General features: G+C 34.7%; 1 protein-coding gene across 5 annotated transcripts; it reads right to left on the bottom strand.

Moving 5' to 3' along the window:
* Positions 1 to 1,595: 1,595 nt before the first annotated feature.
* LOC120527735 (zinc finger protein 518B) lies at positions 1,596 to 14,716 on the bottom strand. 5 transcript variants are annotated; one of them, XM_039751494.1, is made up of 2 exons: positions 14,647 to 14,716; positions 1,596 to 6,778 (listed from the first exon to the last, which is right to left on the bottom strand). In XM_039751494.1, exon 2 carries the CDS (start codon positions 6,565 to 6,567, stop codon positions 2,941 to 2,943), a length of 3,627 nt encoding a protein of 1,208 aa, XP_039607428.1. In that variant the 5' UTR covers positions 6,568 to 6,778; positions 14,647 to 14,716; the 3' UTR covers positions 1,596 to 2,940. The 5 variants fall into 5 exon arrangements, with proteins under 5 accessions (XP_039607428.1, XP_039607429.1, XP_039607426.1 ...); XM_039751495.1 differs by having other exon boundaries at positions 14,569 to 14,647; XM_039751492.1 differs by lacking the exon at positions 14,647 to 14,716 and adding an exon at positions 14,202 to 14,636.
* Between the last annotated feature and the right edge of the window lie 5,405 nt (positions 14,717 to 20,121).

Below are 20,121 nucleotides of genomic sequence, written 5' to 3'. Positions count from 1 at the left end.
TACTTCTACTTTCTTTCATGTGCCTTTTAAAATGAATGATTGGTGCTACCTGTCCTAGGTCAAATAAAAGCAAAGCAAGTGCAACAAGAGGTGCCCTACGATGTTTTTTGGATTATTATGATAAACAACACTTATATTATTTTATCTCAGCACAAATGTTACATACAGCTTGATACAGAATCTTTTCTGCATTCTTGATTCAAATTATTAACATATAACTTTCTTATAGGTAACAGCAACTATCCATCCATCCATTATCCAACCCGCTATATCCTAACTACAGGGTCACGGGGGTCTGCTGGAGCCAATCCCAGCCAACAGAAGGCACAAGGCAGGAAACAAACCCCAGGCAGGGCGCCAGCCCAGGGACAATTTAGAATCGCCAATGCACCTAACCTGCATGTCTTTGGACTGTGGGAGGAAACTGGAGTACCCAGAGGAAACCCACACAGACATGGGGAGAACATGAAAACTCCACACAGGAAGTGAACCCGGGTCTTCTAAAAGCGAGACAGCAGCGCTACCCACTGTGCCACTGTGCCGCCCATAAGTTGTTCTAATTATAGTGAATTTTTATTGTAATTTAAAAGTAGCACAGTGGTAAACAGTCCTGGGTCATGATTCTATCATTCAGGAATTGAAAACTTCCTCCTGCCTTTCAAGATCTAATTTTTATACAATGTAATTTTTAATTTCTGACAATAAGCAGCTCCAACCTGCTCAATGACTAAATGAAATATGAAGTATCTACAGTATTATATCAGGAAGAACACCCAAGGAATACTAGGAAAATCACTGCATGTCACGAGCACCTGAGGGGCAGATACAAGATTCTTAGTGTTCACTTATGTGTCAATATCTTTTAGTGCCAGTGAGTAGTAATGAGTGTGCATCTGTGTGACATTGAATATGCAGCGAAAGTCAGTGTTTCACAAAATATATTGCATTTCTCTTCCAGTGAAATTAATGGCATTCACACAAGACAAAAAGCATTTAATTCCTGTCTGGTAGCATGTATTAGGTTCATATGTGTATGCCTGTCATTTAGTTTTTAAATAAAGATAACTGTTTTTCAAAAAATCACTTGCATATCCTCATCTAGGGAAAGGTGGTTACCAGGTAACAGTCAGGGTTAACAGTTATTGCTAGGTAACTGTGGGGGTGCCTGTGTGCTGCATTTTTCCATGAAGAAAACACTACACGCCAATGCAAAGATGTGAATGAGAAGCATACACAGAATTGATTTTACTGGTGTGGTACAGATTAAAGGCAGTACATGCCTGCAAAAAAAAAAACAAGAAACATGATAAATACGCAGTGATAACATGCTTTTAAGGAGCAGTGTTCCTGGTATTCCACACAAAAACAAAACCTTAAAAAACTCTTTTGCGAGTTTTGTATTTTGTAATTACGAAATCACCTGCAAAATTAATTTTAGTTTCAATTCCACAATATTGTATGAAATCACTATCAGTGTTGATCCAAGTAGCAGTTCAATTTTCAAACTCATTTTAGAAGGAGTTTACCTTGGATTAAAAAAATACATTTTGCAAAATGACAATTTCTTTTTATAGAAAGAAAATGTACACAAAAGGTAACATTTGACGGACTTTAATAATATTATACAAATTGAATACATTAGGCAAAAATTGTACTTACATGTTTACAAATAAGTTACACACATAATAAGCACAATTTCAGACTTACTCTTGAAGACTACTAATTTTTTTCATCTACATGCAGTCAGCACAATACTGTACATCTTTAATAACTTGTATGAACCAGAAATTTAGCTTAAAAATACTCAAGAGTGATATTCATATAATATCAACACTTTAGAATGAATAATGTGCTTTCTTTGAAGAATACAAAAAATGTACTTTAAAATACAGTGAAGTTTATGTCTTAGCAACATTTTAGGATGAATAAGGTGTTTTCTATGGAAAAGAGCCTACATGACCCTAAAATACGGCAAACAGATAGCTCCGTAAGTGCGTAAAACAGCCTTTTTTTAAGACACAGGAATTGAAAACAGTTGTAACAAGCTCTAGAGACTGAATCAAACCCCCTTACTTGCCAATTCTGGGGAAACATTGATTGAGATACTACAATATGCAGACCTGATTAAAGTGTAATCTAAATGAATGAATTCCAAAAGAAAACAAATACGGACTCCCTAAAGTTTGTACAGAATTGTGATCATTTCAGACAACACAGTAATTTCCTTACTGGGCTCTGATGTTATGTGATGTTCTTCATTCACTCAACATTCACCACAGAGTTGCAAATTATTTAACTTACTAAATTCAAAGTTTAAGATGCAAAAAGTGAAATCCTCATCAAGAGCTGAAGCACTGCAGGTTAATGGAGCTATCTGATTACACAGAGTGTCTTTAAGAGGCAGATGAACAGCAGACACCATTAACAGAGGTCACAGAGTGTGTTCCTAAATGCTATCTGGATATAGCAAAATGTAATTAAAAAAATACAGTGCTTTAGAATACCATAAATTGGACTTATTAAATTTTAAGCCACCTTAAAGTGCTACAGTCAGCTATACTACTTGGTAACTAATTTCATGTATCTTCACTTCTCTTTGTGAACACATACATTTGTAAATTGTTTATCCATAAGTAGATTCAATTCATGTCTGTTTGTCCTTGAAGTTAGCTCTTCATATGTTCCTGTGTGCTCTCTAAACATGTCTTCTCCTCATGGATGTCTTCCCTTACCACTCAGACAGTCTGTTGGTTCTTGTAATATGAAGGCCAACCCAGTACACAGTATTCCAGATATGGCCTCACAAATGCACTACACCGCATTAGGATCTCCTCCCTGTTTGTACTCTACATGGTACAAAATATTAACCAGCACCCTGTTAACGCAACATAGAAATCCCAAAATTCTATTTTAATAAGACAATTACAAGCAGCCTCACTTTCAAGTTGCATTCCAATCCCTTGTAGCCTCTGTTAAATGCCTTTGTCCATGTGTGATCCATTGATCTTGATTGTTAAAGATCCTTGCACAGAACCAGCATTTAAAACCCAAAATTGAAGGTAACTTTGGATCACTGCCCACCACTTGATAATTATCAGAACAAACTTTTCTTAGTGTCATTTTGAGTAAATTATTTTCATTAACAGGTTCGACAGTTTCAGCCAATGTCTCTGATTGGGCATCTGCATCTGGCTTTTGTTGTGGATTGCATTGAACAATTTCTGGTAATGCAACATTCGAAGAGCTATCTTGATTATTTTTGAGGGTTTGCATCAAACTGGTGATTTCTGGAGTATCTAACTCAGGATGATTTAGAACAACTACTGGTTGACTGTGATCAGGACACGTAATGTTCTGATCACTTCTTACAGGAACAAGATGGAAATTGATTTGAGTTTTTGACATATTTTTGGCAACTTTGTCATTTGCTATTAAAAGTGATTCTCTTTGCTCGTCATTTTCAGAGACCTTGGATTTTTTCATCTCTATACCTGTCTCTTGCTCATTTTCATATTCTGCCTGTGTTGTTCTTTTTAAACACAGTTCTTTTGATAAGTTACATTCAGAATTAAAAACACTTGTATTTTTCCCAGCCCCAGTATGAATGTTGGTCTTTTCTACACCACTAAAGAGCACTGGACGGGGAATTAATCGCTCTCCGGAATTATCATTATAGTCCTGGCTTTTTAACAAACTGTTTGAAGGAAATGATTTATTAAAGTTCAGCACTCTTAGAACAGTACCTTGTGGAATGAACACAGGTGGAGAATCTTGAAAGCTCCGAACATCTTTATGTTTGCATGCAGAACTACCGTTATTTGACGTTCTTTCTTTACATTCATCGAGTCCTACTACTGGAGCATTTATAAAAGATGAAGATAAATTAGTCTGTTGGGATAATTTCAAATCAGAGTAGTTAGGTTGTCCTTCAGAAGAAATATTTTCAACAGATGGAATCTTGTTGCCAGATGAATCCTCACAACATTCAAGTCTGTCATGTGTAGCATTTATCTCAATGGGTTCGGCTGAAACTGAATCTGTCAAATTTTGTATATCAACCGAAACTTCTTCATTTTGAGAACTTGACATATTCTCCACTAAAGGCTCAGGTTTTCCAGATGCTTGTTCACTAGTCCCTTTCAGACTGGAAAATGTTCCTGCAGTACTATTTTGTAAATCCAGAGATATCTGTAGTACATTCTTCTTGTTTTCAAAGTTTTCCTTTACTGATGAAACACCATTTAGTGTATGTTTATGTGAGTTTACCACAGAGGATGCAATGGGGTCTTTCAATTGGTCTGTAAAAGTTTCTGAGACAAGGCTGATATCTTCAGCTTTAGAAGAAATTTTCTGTTCTGTGCCATTATCATAAACACCCAATGAATTATCAGGAGAAATTGTATTAGTTACTTCTGAATTAGTAACTCCTGGGCACGTCTGGGTGACAAATTGAGTAACACTGTTGTTAATTTTATTTTGTAAATGATCTTGTTCTGAAATTACTGGAATTACACTGCTCTGACACATAATCTGTCCAAGATTAGTTTCTACCATCTGAGCACTGTCTTCTCCTTTATTTTTGCAAAAGCTTATAAGATTTTTATCCCACTGGATGCAATCTGGGATTGCTTCTGTCCCTCCACACAGTGAAAATACAGAGGAAATTACAGGCCAGGCTGTGGTTTCTTTGTTGAATATTGCTTCATCAATGGCCTTATCTTTGGTGATTTTTTTACTTGTATCTTTAAGTGTAGGCACATTTACTGTTCTCAGTTCTTGGCAGGAATTATCATTTTTCACACACACTGTTTGATTTGTACGAGAAAAAATCAAAGCACTGGCATCTTCCTTTAGTAGGTCTTGTTTTAAATCATACATTTGCTTGTAATCTTTATTTACATGTTGTTTAAGCGATAAATCTGTCTTATTGTTCTGAGGAACTAATATATTCTTATTTACTTCAGGGAGAACAATACTTTTGCTTACAGGGAGCCCAATATGATGATCCTTAGTGCACGCTTTTATTTTAAGTTCATTTCCAGTAGAATTCTTCTCTTTTTGTAAACTTTGCTGTAAATGAGCAGAAGTATTTTTTGAAGAGGACAATGTTTGAGATTCTTGTAAAGGTTCTTCAGCAAAATGAATGCAAACCATTTGTTTGTTTTGGAGCCTGTTTGATGGCAACGGTGTACTGGGTTGGTCAACTGCTAATACTGCCTTTGGTGGCTTTGGTTTATGATTTTCTGGTCCATTGACAATAACTTTTGAATCATCACTGTAACAAAGAGTAGAGTGTTTGTTTTGGTCATATAAATGGGAACCATTTTTTAATTTGGCCGAATTTTGATCATACTTTTCCAAAATATTTCCTAAATGTAAAACATGTTCTGACTTGCAAAATTCTGATTGATTCTCCTGAGGTAAATTTGCAGTTGATATTATTGTGTTTGCATCTGGCAGCTTATTTGTATTACTAGTTTTACCAGCATCCATGAATGTGTCAGTTTTTAAGCTACCTTCAGGGATGAATTTCAGGACAAGCTGCTGCGTTTCATTAACTGTTTTTATTTCTAGAAGTTGTGCAAAACAGCCAGGGGGAACAATTAAATCTGAAGGTGCAACTACTGTTAGTGACTTATCAGGCTGAAGAGTTTCATTTAAAGGTGTAAGCAGCTCCAGCTGGACAGGACTGGGGACACTACTTAGGCAAACATATTCATTTTCAAGCAGTAAATTTCTGGAACTTTTTACATATGGATGACTTCTGATATCCTGTATACTGGTAGAAGAATATTCATTACCTGTCTTACAAGCAGTCTCAGTTTTATTGTTTTCTATAGAATATTTATTCCCAAAATTAACATTTCTTGGACTGAACACAGAGCACTTTGATGCTGTTACATCTATCGCCTTTAGCTTTAAATCATCCAACATTTTCTTCCTTCTTGTTGGCCCATGAACTCTTTGAGTATGCTTTACAATATAGTCGTGCCTAACTGCTCCATAGTCACAGAATTTGCATTTAAAAGGGAACTGACCTGTATGGTCTACCAGGTGACGCTGAGACTCCCCCTTAGTGTAAGAGATATGATTACAGTATGAACAGTTAAAGGTGATCTCATTGTGCTGTAATACATGTTTATTAAACTGGTTGAAGTCTTTCGAAGAAAAGCGACACTTGTTACATTGGTATCTGTCTGTCTTTGAAGGCCTGCCACCTTGATGCTTCTTTTCCTGAACTTCTGAAGAAGCATTATTTCCATTACATCCTGAGGTGATTAATGAACTGTGCAAATTAAAAACAGAATGCTGGTTATAATAATCACTGTTGTGTGTTTCATTGTCACAACTGCTGCTTACAAGAGCTGTTTTTTCTCTCATACATTTTGGCAAATGCTTGTTCAGGTCTTCAGAAGACAAATTACCTGGATCTCTACACTTTATGCAAATCGTTAGTACCTCTCCATCATGTCTCACTGCTTTATTATTAACGTGTCCGACTGCCAAATTACATTGCTTCTCCAGATTTAGGCTTTCAGGCGCTAGATAAGGATTCATTGTGTTCATTTTGCATCTTACGAACCAGAGCACACTTGATTCCCTTCTTTCAAATGCATTTTAAAGAAGAAATGTGAAAATATCTCACTTTCTGTGAGGCAGTTTTGAGTTCGGCACATCTTGACAACATGAACTTTATTTTCTCCATTGTTGAGAGGAGGTCACAGTGTTGTGTGTTTATTGTTGCATAAACATATCTGAAGCAAGTTTTCATGAATCACTGTAAAAAATAGAGAATAAAAAAGAAAAATAGTAAAAAAACATCAGTGGTCAACTGTCTTTATGTAACAAAGTCTTTCAAGTACAAAAGCAATTAATACAAAACTCCAAGCAAAATATGAGAAAAATGGAGTTACAAACATGCAAACTAAAGATGTATGCGTCTGGCAGCCTGTATATCCATCTATATTTTTAATGAATCTATCCGGCATGGAAACAATAACAACATTAATTTCAATGGCACAATTCTACATGTGACATATAGCTCAAAGTGCTTTAGCAAATGTTAAATAAAAACAAAAAGAATTACTAAGGATAAATAAATAAAATGAAATACAAAAGATAATAAAAAATATACATAAACATACAAGATAAGTGAGAAATGGCAATGTCCTTTATTTTGAACTAAATCACCAAACTGATTTTTAAGTCTCTAATAGTTATAACAAGTCTGATGCTATGCTAAAATGTCCAGGGATTACTGGAAAACAAAAACTACTGCTGGTGAGATGCTGAAAAGAATAAACCTACAGGGGTTCCAAGGCCAAAAGACCAGACTGAAAAGGAACAGATTGTGGAAAGAAGACAGGTTTTGCTTGTAAAGTGAATTTGCTTAGAAAAAAAAATAGGACAGCTAATTATAAAGGGCATCAGGATTCAAACCAAAATTCCAAAACTTTTTGAGATGTTCTCGCAAGTAATTGTGACTTTCACTCATTTCCTTCATTACAGTGCTGCAATCAAAAACAGGCTGCTTGTATGAGACAGGAAACAGTCATGGGTAAGATGAACAGTTTAACTGAGAACACGCCAACACATACAGAAAGTTATGTTTACTCATACTGAATCAAATTAGAACTGACATTTAATTTAATAAGCACATCTTTGAGACATAAAAGGAAGCCACAATACCTGGAAAAAACCCCATGTCAGGGAAAAAGATCAAACGCCATGAGCCTGAATCTGTGAGGCTGCAGTGTTAAGACTGTTTGACTGTATCACACTTCATACCAAAAATCTCAATGATACATCAACATAAGTAAAATTATTAAAAAACACCAAGAGCACAATCAGCATATTGTAATAGACATTTCACCTTTGTTTGCTTCTTTATGTGTGGTTTATTTAAGGCACCACCTGAAGAGGTTTTTCTGTATAGGGAGCTGTTTATTTTTAAGTATGCAAATATTATCAAATATTACTTCTGTATGTTCAATCACTAAGAGACAGGAAAAGCTGTTTTTAATGAGTATGTGTAGCTTTAGGTTATAGCATAATCTCCACAATGCAAATAATTAAAGATGAAACAGGCTAAAAAACCATCATTTGTTGAAAGTTGCTAAAGTTAGATTTTTCTGCCAATTACCCCCATGAATTACAATAGGTGAAATGTCATGATCTACAGATGTTTAAGGATAATTTGCTGTTTGTTTTTTGCTTGTAATTTTTTTTTTATATGTACATGTATTTATTGATCAATACTTGGTGCAATTATAAATGTTAGACTTGATGATAAAGTTCACTTCCCCTATTGCAAACAATTTACAAACAAAAACTTTAAAGTGAAACTTCAACCTGATAAAGAAGATCCAGTTCAAGTGTTGTTCTGTTCAAAATATCTGAACATTGTTAGTTGTTGTGGGCAAATTGTAGATTCCTTGCATCTATGTACAGCTCATGGATGACATGTTAGATTTTACAAATATGAATCTTCTGTGTATATTCCCACGCAGTATATAGAATAAAGCTACACAACTTGCAGAAATGAGTGCAGTGAATGTCAAGACAGTAATAAACACATACCACAAATTCTATTTTGAACAAACCATGTAAAGAATACATAAACAGCCCTAGACAGGATGGTAGTTCTTTACTGGACCCACACATACCCAATGATGATCACAATCACATAAGGCCAGTTTAGAGGCACACATTAAATTAACATGAACATCTCTGAGAAGGTGGGAACTACACAAGGATAGCAACCAAGCAGGAAAAATCTAACCCAGGATGTTGAATCCATGAGTCCAAAAAGCTAGCTACTGTATCACAATGCCACATTGGCGCTGAATATAAGGAATTAAATAAAACAGAATAGAGAATGAATACCTGCACCCCCAGAGTATTAGGTCTGCAATGCAGCCCTTTTTAATAAATTAGATCTGTATAATCTGCACGTCACAAAATATCTAAACATAAATTAAAAGAGAGGATGAATGGAAAACAGCCTGTAACACAATCTCAGGACATTATAAATAGCTGGTAATCTCTTGTATTTAAGTAACTGCACCTGCAGTTTTTCATCCTTTGTATATAACATTTTTAAGACATTTTAATTTTAAGATCTTGTACATATTCATAATTTTTTTTTCTAAAAATGTAACAGGAATATCTTTGAAAACTATTTGTAACTGATTAAATATCAAATTTGATATATTTTTGTTTTTTTATAAACCATACATCCAAGCCTTGTGGTATATAATATCTAATAATGTTTTTTTTCACTTTGACATATTAAATGTCAATACTCAAGTGGTATATAACCTCTAATTATGTTTTTTTTGCATGGACAAAGCAAATGTGAATGCTATTTTGAACTTAAGTTCAGAGGTTCCCCGGTTTATGAATTATTATAAAAAATTCAGATTTAGTCAGACCTATAATTTCTCTTGACTTATGAATCAAAAACAGATTTCATTTGATCAGTAGAAACATAGCAAGCATTTTATCAAAATTATTTATTAGAGCACCAGTTTTGCTGTTTTTTTGCAGTTTGAAATTGAAGCTGACATCTAATATATCAGAGTGGGAGTTGTACTGTCTCACAAATTTTGGGGCTCATTTTTTAGAATCGTATAAACCACAAAAATGTAGTTTTAATAAAAACTGCAAAATGTGAAAATGTGTGTCAAGGAAGATAGGTACTCTTTTCCATTAGACAGAATTTCACAAATTCTTTTCTCCTTTAATAAAAATTTTGAATCTAAGGCCTTATTTTGTCAACATGAGAATGTCTTAATTTGACAGACCTAATTTTAGCAGGTGACAGATTTCTTAGAATACAATTTCTTTTTCAAACTAAACTTAGAGAACCTACTTAACTGATAATTACTTTTACTGTCTCTTTTACTTTCAAATATGTACAGTAGCCGCTTTGTAAATTATGAATGTCTTTTTAGTTGACAACAGAATGACTACTGATTACAAAGAACTTTTAAAAATGGATAATAATGTCCACCACAACCAAAGTGAAATGTTTATACAAAAGATTAACTAAGTTACAAAAGCATAAATTAAATAGCATATAATATAAAGAAAAATAACAAGTGTGAACCAATTGAAAAACAATTCTGAAAGTTGTCCGTTCAACCACATAGAAAATGATTATAATTAATCAATGAAACAGATGCTGATTAAATCTTAGACCATCAAATAAATCCTAAAAATACTGCTGCGCCATTTTATATTCTATATATGTAAAAATGATAACGTTTAATACTAAAAAAAGAAAAAATGAGACATGCATCATAGTACAATATGGAAAATTCAACAAAAAATATCTAAACTAATGCCAAAAGAGGACAAGAGAAATGCGTAAGTCTCAGGAATAAATTCCAAATTATCCTGTCATCTACAGCAATGGACTCTGAGCAGATTATAATTTTGGTCAGAATGTCAGTCCATCACAGAGCTAACTTACACAAAAACCCATACTTATTTACTCTAATAACATCATCGACTTTCTGATTATAACAACTAGTTTTGTTTTAAATAACTAAGCTTACAATTTTGATTTTTTTTTCTTGAATATAAATGTACATTTTTCATTTACCTGTCCTATATTGGCCGCTATTAACTTCAGTTTAAACTTTTGTAACTTAACTATTCAGCTATTGCATTTTATTATTACAATAAAACGAACTGTTTTTAATAAACATATCTGAATTTTTGTGTCTTGGTGTAGTATCTGTCAAAATGCCTGGGACACACAAGCTAGAAAAATTTAAGTTTAGACAATAGTGCACTAACCTTGAACTGTCACTGCTGTTTAACAATATTTAGAAATTAAAATTATAATGGCTTCAGTCTTTAAACTGTTACTGATTCATGTCAAACTTAAATGTACACAGTTCTGTAGCATGTATGTATTCTGATCATTCAGGTTGCTAAAAAAGCTATTACTTCACCAGATGAAGTGCTGATGTCAGAACCTTTAGCTCATATACTGTCATCCTTCCGAGATATCACAAGAAATCAAAGTTCAATCAATGACGAGTCAGTACAAAAAATATCACTGTGTTAAAATGTCAGACTGTAGTTACTGTAAATAATGTGACTATTAATTATGATTTTAGTGCGTTTTTGATTTCACAGATACAGATGTGGGCCTCATGCATAACACTGTGCGTAGAATTTGCACTATAACATGACGTAAGTACAAAAGCTGAAATGTGGTTATGCACAAAAAAATCCAGATGCATAAATCTAGGCGTTCGCCAACTTCCATGTTCTTCCACTACATAAATCCCGGTCAGCGTGAAAATTAACACACGTGCACGCGCCTGCTGTCCCGCCCCAATTCTTCCCAGAATTACATCTCCTTGAATATGCAAATCAATATAAATAGCCCTTAAGATCAGCCTTCTGTGAAAAGACACTGGCAAAAGTACAGAAGAATTTCAGTGAATACCAAGTGGAGGCAAGGAAAAACATACTATTTGTTGGTTTAAACAGTGGTATAAACATCAAAAGGAAGTTGTTCGAGTGACATAGCGTGTCGGAGAAACTCGAAAGTTCAAGTTTACAAAGTCACACAGAAAAAAGAAGTTGTCACATATTAAAGTTGCCGTGAAAATACGAGTCGTAGCCCACCGTCTGAGTGCCATATGAAAGCTTACAAGGGTACAGAGAAAATAAAGACACACAGTGGGGAAAAAGCACGAAATGTGCTTAATCTCGAAATTTCCACTTAATCACGTAGTTTATTTTGTCATTAAAGTAGAACATCATAAACATCATCTTAAAATCATTTAATTTACTAGTTTCTCAAATCCCATCGTAACTAAAGTAGCACATTAAATGCTTTGTTTGTATTTGATCTAGCACTGCGGCACTGTGTATTTAAAGTTAAAGTTATATCTGTGTAATATGATAAACATATTTTGCTGCATTTCATCTTAAAAATGATAATAGTCATCATATGTAAATATGCGCTTTATAAAGTGGCTCAGGTTGTGCAATATTATAACTGTATTGCATGTTTACAGTGAGGTGATTGTACTTATAAGTACAGACAGTTCTACAAGGAGCACTTGATGGACTGATGGAGTGTGTTTAGTTGTGATGAAACTGTTTCTGAACTGCGAGGTCTGTACAGGAAAGATTCTGAAGTGTTTGTCGGATGAGAGCAGTTCAAATAGCGAATGGCTGCGGCAGCGTGTGCTTGATGCTGTATACCGATAATTCTCTTTCCGATCAGCTGCTGTATAGCTGTGATTCACACTCAGATACAGTGATATAAATACTCTGAGTGGTGCAGTGAGAGTAATATGGAAAAAGATGATCTGATGTGGCAGCCCCTAACGGAAGCAGCTGAAAGAAGAAGGTGCAGTGACAGTAACAATGCTAAAGCAGTTATGGTATTTGGAATAGTTTGACCATTCTGTGGACCATTATATTGTTACAGGTTAATTACAATCAGATGCATTAAACTAATAAACAATATGTGGTTAATTTCAGTGTATTTATAAAGCAGCATCAGGGATGTGGATATAAAAAAGAAAGATAAACTACATAGGAACAGTAGCACTGTTTTCACACCGGGTGGCGCCAGTCTGCAAAACCAAGCAGAGAACTTGCGTACGACAGGGTATGAGCTACTGTAGAAATATGCGTGGCTTTACGCCAAGTTTAGGTTTTATATATCGTGATTTTAATGTGAAAAAGTTCTTACGCAACACTTTTGTGCGTACGCACCGTTTATACATGAAGACCCTGATCTTTTTGTACACAGTGGAATGTAAAATAAAAGCACTGTTGCTGAAAGCATACAAAAGTAAAATTGTAAGTCAAATAGCATACAAAAGTAACATTGTAAGTCAAATTTGTTGTCTTGGAAAACAAATCAATAAAATATTAGTATAAAAATAAAAAATGCTTAACCAGTTCTAAAAAATAGATACAAATACATCTAAAGATACAGTATATTTAACAAAAGTAGCAACTGCATTCAATGTTTCCAATAAGAAAGAAAAATAACCATACCACAAAAAAAGAAACAATGCATTTCTAAACCATGAGTAATAATTATAATTTTAAATTTTGTCATCATTATTTCCCACTTGACTGAAATCAAAGCAGTACATTATAGGTAACCATGTTATAATGAGCTTATTTGCTTATGAAAACATTTATTTGTCAAAATAAAGAAATATTTGACAAAATATATATTGCTAATCACTGTTTTTACTCTGCATATTGAATTTTAAATTTCACTGAAATGTTCTGAGATAATCCTAGTTCAGACACTAGTCTATGTAGATTGTACACATTCCTCGTGTCTGCAAGTGTGTTTGCTCAGTAACAGGCAAACACACACCCACAAACACTGTCTTGCCTTGATTCTCCCTTGATAGTTTGATAGTCTGAATCAATAGGTTTTGATATATATATATATATATATATATATATATATATATATATATATATATATATATATATATATATATATATATATATATAGCTTATGGATGGTCCTGCAAGTTAACCATTTAAATGATTTCACTTTTTATTTAATTAGTGCATTTAATTTTAATTTGAGTCAGGGGCATATATGAGACAAATTATAATGTGATATTAGGCACCTAAATTTTTCATGTACAGTATATGCTGATTTTCACCTGCAGAGTAAGGCAAGCTGTATACTGAATATGAGTTAAAAATATAACAATTTGATGATGAAAATAGAAATTGGTACACTTGAAGACATCAGACACGATACATTTTAAACATTTCTTTAAAAAACACATACACACAACAATCATGAGACTTGGCAGAAGAGAAAGATGTCTGGTAAAGCTGGTCTTTTTAAAAATGGTTAGCCTCACGGTGAAAATCAATGGCTACAGAACTCAATTGAAATGATCATCTTAAGCCTTTGCCTGCAACTGGCCACTCTGAGGTGTTTATAATACTTCAGTAATAACCGACTGCATTGACACTTAAAGCTGGAGGTTCTTCATATTGCGTTTGCAAAAAGGAAAACGGGTAAGCTATTACTCCGTTAGTTTTATTACATTTAACATGAAACAACGCAAAATAGACTGCGTACATTTAGTGCATATGCAAGCAAACACAAAAACGTAAACGGAGTGGTGAAAAACTGAATAACACAATACTATCAAACGCGTCAATAATATCCATACCTTAAGAGAGAACTTTATTTGCTTCTTTCCATAAAGCATCGGATACAGAAAATAATCAAATGAAACACGATTAAAACAGCAACTCCTAAGCATTTTCAGTATTCAAGAATGATACCGTATATTCCAAATGAAGGTACATTTTCCGGTTAGTTCTGACCTTCAGTTTTCAGAATGATAAAATTATATTTCGCAAAAAAATGTAAAGCGTGTTTACCAAAGATAATTAGTCAGTGGATTCTGTGCAGCCGTTGTATAGTCCATCTTGCAACCTTTCCAATGGACAAAGGAAGAAGGTAAACCGATGCCAAACTAGCTTTCTTATTACATAACATCTTGCTTGTTGTTTACAATCTAAAAAAAATCTTACCTACTCTTTGAACACGTAAACAGAATTCTGATAACAAGAGCCATCATAAAAAGCAATTAACACAACCTGCAAACATACCCGAACAACGGAATCGTCTATTGTGTGATTCGGTGTAAGTCTCAAAATCTGGCAGTTTGCCATGACGTCATTGCTCTCTAACATCTGATTGGCCGTGGCGGTAGACTTCTACTAATGAGAAGGATGCTCACGCATTGAACAAAGGATATAATAGACCTAGATTCTCATTGGCTCGGAAACTATGACATTTTTGACCATGGCTTTGTGTTTTTTTCGAAAGCATTAATCAGTACATACTTGTCAAAGGGAAGTTTTTTTTTTACGAACTACAGTTGCGTTTACGGCAGGTATTTGACTCGCGCAGCAGTCGGTCAACTGGGTGCGTTACACGCCCACTCTTTGACAATTTTGTGAGTGAAGTTCATTGTCAGTGTGTTATCAATACAATTCCGAAGCACCCGGTCCCTTCAAATTAGTAACAGCGGGAAGAAGATCGAACAAAAAAATAAAGCAAGAGTTTAAAAAAAGTCGTTGGCAGTATGGATACACTAGGTGGGGTAACGTGATGAAATGGGGCTCATTTAAAAAAAATGTACATTCTATTAATTCTATTAATCTATTTTGTTTTCTCCGATTTATAGAGAATGGTACATCACACGAATGTCAGAACAAACATTTTTTCTCTGAAAATGTTAATTTCTTTACAGATTGGAAGTTACACTGCATGTTCACTCACACATATTCTTATAATTAGCGAATTCTCGATGGGGCATTAACAATGGTTTCGCAGTTCCCTTTAAATCTACTTCGTATCTCATTGGTTACTGCAGTAGAACTCTACGTAGGCGATGCTTACGATGTAGTGCCAGGTAAAAAAATATAATAATAATAAAATTAAAAAGTTTACAGATAGATAGATAGATAGATAGATAGATAGATAGATAGATCATGGCATTAATAAAAATGAAGATCAGGTACAGTACATCTGTCCTTTATACTGTCAATAGTCATTTGTTGCAAACGGGAAATTGTCATCGGATCGAGTCACTGCAGTAATGCGCGTTGGAATAACGCAATTCTGATTTGAAAATAGAATCAACTAAGGCTATCCGTTAATATGAAAGTACTGCGGCGCAAACGCCATTTTAGTATAGAATCGGTGCAATTTACTGTAAATCGTGTATTACATCAGCTAGGGAAACAAAATGGAGCTGAGCCGTCTGCTGCTGACGTGGAGTAAAAAGGTGGTCTTAGAGCTGAGCGACGTTATAGAGTCGACCCCTGCTGCTAGCTGTAGTGCATACATTTAAAAGAATGCTATAAGCGTTTGCAAATTAAAAGATGAAACCGATTATTCCTTTTTTTTAATTAGATGGTTGCAACCAAAGCATACATTTATTTTAATAGTGTCCGATGTCGCACTGTTAACTGTTTTTTGTCATGACTGGTGAAAGTACTGATTTGGAAGCCTGCATATAGTAAATGCAATACCATCAGAGATATTACAAAAAAGCAGACTAAAACATTTATTTGAATAATTATTCGCAAGGCAGACTTGCTGTTAATAAAGAATGCATTTTACACAGATTTTAGAACACCATTTTTGATCTAGGAAATCCATGACAGCAAGTTGAAAATCACAAGTGCAATGAATAAATCCATATTTAAGCATTCAGAAACCAGAAAAATGTGAGTCTCTGAATGAATCAATGTTGGGATTTTTTCTTTTATTATATTGCCTAGCAACAGAGCAATGTACAAGTTTTGGAAATCTATTCCTGGCATGATCAGGTAAAAGCATCCTCCTCTCTTATACAGGTGTATATATATATATATATATATATATATATGTAAGTTTTATAGATAATGCAGCAAGTCTTTTTTTATTTTGATACAGCGGTAAGAAACTAAAATGGTAAACTAAAATGAAATCCTGTTTTTAAATAGAATAACAATCAAACAACACTTTGGTTTGACTTACATGGAGTGCTTCATTCTGAGCACATTGCAGTAGGCATCTCATAATTTATGTTTCACACATACACACGCATGTACACACAACACACACACACACACACACACACACACACACACATGCACAAGCACACAAACACACACACGCATACTATTCATTTTCAGCCATGCCCAGCTATGGTGACATTTACTTGCAGCTCAGAATTCAAGAGCCATGACAGATTTGTTGTATAACTCCTTACAGTAACACAACCAGCTATTCTGGGCAAGTGATACAACATTAGAACAATACGAGAGAACTGTCTCCTTCTGCTCAGTCATTGTCTGTTTGGAATTTGCACTCCTAGTGTCCATGTATGGTCTCACCAGGAGCTTTGGTTTCTTCACCAATCTCAGTCATATGCAGGTTAGACTGGTGATGATACGTTTGGCCAGCATTTAAGGGTGTGTGAGGAAATGTGCCTTGAGATGGACTCAAGATTTTGTCCAAGATTATTTCCTGCCTTGTGTCCAGTGCTGCATAGATAGGTTCAGTGTCCATGTAATGTTATATAAATGTGTGAATTTCAAAAGAATATACACATTTAAAAATTTTGTTTTATTGTAATGTTTTATTTTTCACATCAGTGTTTCCAAACCAGGGTTAGGGTTAGGGTTAGGGTTCGGTGCTGAAGCCTATACCAGCTGGCATCGGGCACAAGGCAGGAACACTCACTGCACAAGGCACAAGTCCATCTCAGGTTAAACACACACAAACTGGGGTCAATGTATCATCTTCATTTTACCTTACATGCATGCCTTTGGGTAATGGCCAGAAACTGCAGCATCCAGAGAAAATCCAGGCAGACAGTGGGAGAACATGCAAGCTCCTCAAAGGGAGGACCCAGGACACAAACTCTGGGCTTCTTACTGTAAGGCCTAATCACTATCACTTCGCCACCATGCCAATCTTTAAGCTTTTTTCCCTTATTTTATGTTCAGACAATCTATACTGAAGGAATCAACCTACATATTTTACAAAATATTGGCAGATGTTTCTCAGATAGGGTTCTACATTTCCAAGACCAAGGGTTGTATTAAACGTTTTGTTTTCTACTTTCTGTCTTAATTCTTGGTAGGCCATAGAGTATTACTGGGTGGGAAGTAAAACAAATAACATTTTATAAATGATGTAATTCTAAAGTCATATTGTATTGTACCTCTTTTTAAGACCATACACAGAGCATTTAGGGAAAGACGTGAACTCACCAAAGAGTGTTTAGGCCTTTTATGAACAGAGAGGCACTCACACTTCTAAATGCTGCATAATTCTTCACGTTTCAGGAGAGATCTGTGATCAACAGCTCTCAAACAATCCTTAAACATCTCAACAGACTCTTTTAACAGTTCAAAACTGAAAGGAAAAATAATAGTATTTAAGGCCCAAATATTGCACATCCATATACACAGAAGATGCTTATTCTTGCACAAATGTACTTACACTGCATCAAATCTTTCATTGCCTCTTATGTCCTTGCTTTGGGTGCAAGGTAGAAACCAACCTAGAACAGGACACCAGCCTGTCATAGGTCACTGGTACTACAAACACATTCAGATGGTGTTTAGAGACAGTAGTTCATCTAATCTTCATCTCCTTTTGGAAGAGGAAGGAAGTTGTAGTACATTGAGAAACTCCATAACACAGAAAAAATATGCAAGGTCAACTCTGGCAGTTTATGCTTTAATATTTGATACACAGATTATTCTGGTAAATCTTCTACTTGTATTTCTTATACTTAGAGTAAAAGTTTCAAGTCTGTGTCACATACATTTTTTGTAATTAGGACTGCAGCACTCTGATGGTTTTTTAGATTAACGGTTTAGTTCTGATATTATTAACATAACCAAAAAGTAAGGTTGTTTTTGTTACCTCATACATTGTGTAATTCCTGCTCTTTTTGTTTTGCTAACATACACAATTTGACATACACTTTGACTTTGGCAGGCAGTTGCCATTTTAAGTGAAATTGTAATCTTCAAATGAGAATGAATATTACTAAAAACTCAAGCAGGGGGTAGTCATTCAGGTAGCAATAGCTCATTTACGGGAAATACAAGAAGTAAAATTATGGAGTTGCTGGACTGGGAGAAGTGTGCAGGAGGGCCTCTGTCCTCTTGCACTGCTGCACAGTAGTTAATTATTCAATGTATGAAAATTGAGCCCTGGCAGCCCAGTTGTGTGCTTCCTCGTAGAGCAATTGCTTGGCAAAGAACCACTTCATTCTGGGAAGGGTTCTTTGTATGTGAAATTGGTTCTTTGGGCTTTGAAAAGGTTAATAAGGAAGCGATACTCCCAGAGCTGAATAGCATATTTAATTTATGTTTCAGAAATCCATTAAGGTCCATTTTAGGTTTATTTAATATGATTTGGACTAAAGGTTATTTGGCTAAAGCCTGGAGGAAATCATTAATAATATTAATGAAACTTCCTTTTTTTCTGAAAAAAAAATCCCTGTTTAATAATACCTTGAATTAATTTAGAAAAATCTTTGAAGCTGAAGTCTAGGAGTTTAAAATGCAGGATTATTAATTACTGACAGAGTGTTTTATGTATGTTTTATAAGACACTTTACATTTTAATTTTAGATGCTAAAATAAGTCATCAATATTTATCCAAAGTATTACTGAAAATGGTACACAACAGATGAGGTTCAGCAGTCTAGTGTTATTTCATTTATTGATAAATGATTTTCTATGAGCTGAGTCAAATATGGATATATTACTGTTTGCCATTGATTGGGAAATTTTGATTATCTCCTAAAAAAAGTACACTCCAAACTCATACATAATAAAAAGTATAGGCAAGCCATTGGAGTTTAAAAGTTAAATTCCTAAAATAATTGCTGTAAAATGAAACTGTTCTACAGCTCGACTATTGAATGATGGAATGATTTAAAATTCTTGTGTGTAAGCGTTCATAGTAGATGTATAATATTGTTTTGTTTGGAATGGAGGGTGCAAATCAGGCCAGACCACACAAGCCAGTCCAAGGAACCCTTCACTCTAGACACACTTTAAAATTTAAAGAAAGCTTAAACCTCCATCCAGCAGATAGCAGCCTTTTGTCTTGTGCCTTTTTCAAAAGTTTTCCTATGTCTTTTGCCTTTTACGTGAATGACCCCCAGGCTCTTTTCTGAGGATAGACTTGCTTAATAAAACATTTTTACCTCGTCTTCTTCATCATGAGCTTGTACAGATCAGCATTCTTTTTTCAGTATATACAGTCAGCTGTGCTCCCCTGCCAGCTCTTGTCTGATAGAAAGCCAGAACTGGAAAATCAAGTGATATGTGCCTCTCCCCTTGTTATAGGCATGCACCTGACACCTCCATAGTGTATTTGACTCTAATTGGGTTGCAGATAGTAGAGCTTTAGTTGTGTTGAATATTCCTTTCTTATAAACAAACCAAAAAAGTAACATAACACTCAAAGGTATCATAGAAAGCTAAAGTATTAAAATGAGAAGTGTTTTAACAACTTGCACTAGCTTTTTGGCTAAGTTCAGTTGCTACTTAATTGTCACT

The sequence above is a fragment of the Polypterus senegalus genome, chromosome 4 (assembly GCF_016835505.1).
Source record: "Polypterus senegalus isolate Bchr_013 chromosome 4, ASM1683550v1, whole genome shotgun sequence".
NCBI classification, from domain to species: Eukaryota; Metazoa; Chordata; class Cladistia; order Polypteriformes; family Polypteridae; genus Polypterus; species Polypterus senegalus.
The sequence above is the reverse complement of the archived record's forward strand: the minus strand, read 5'-3'. Positions and strand labels throughout refer to the sequence as shown.

What these genes read in the sequence shown, in the direction of transcription:
- LOC120527735 (XM_039751494.1), bottom strand. Translation starts at nt 6,567, where the DNA reads ATGAACACAATGAATCCTTATCTAGCGCCTGAAAGCCTAAATCTGGAG.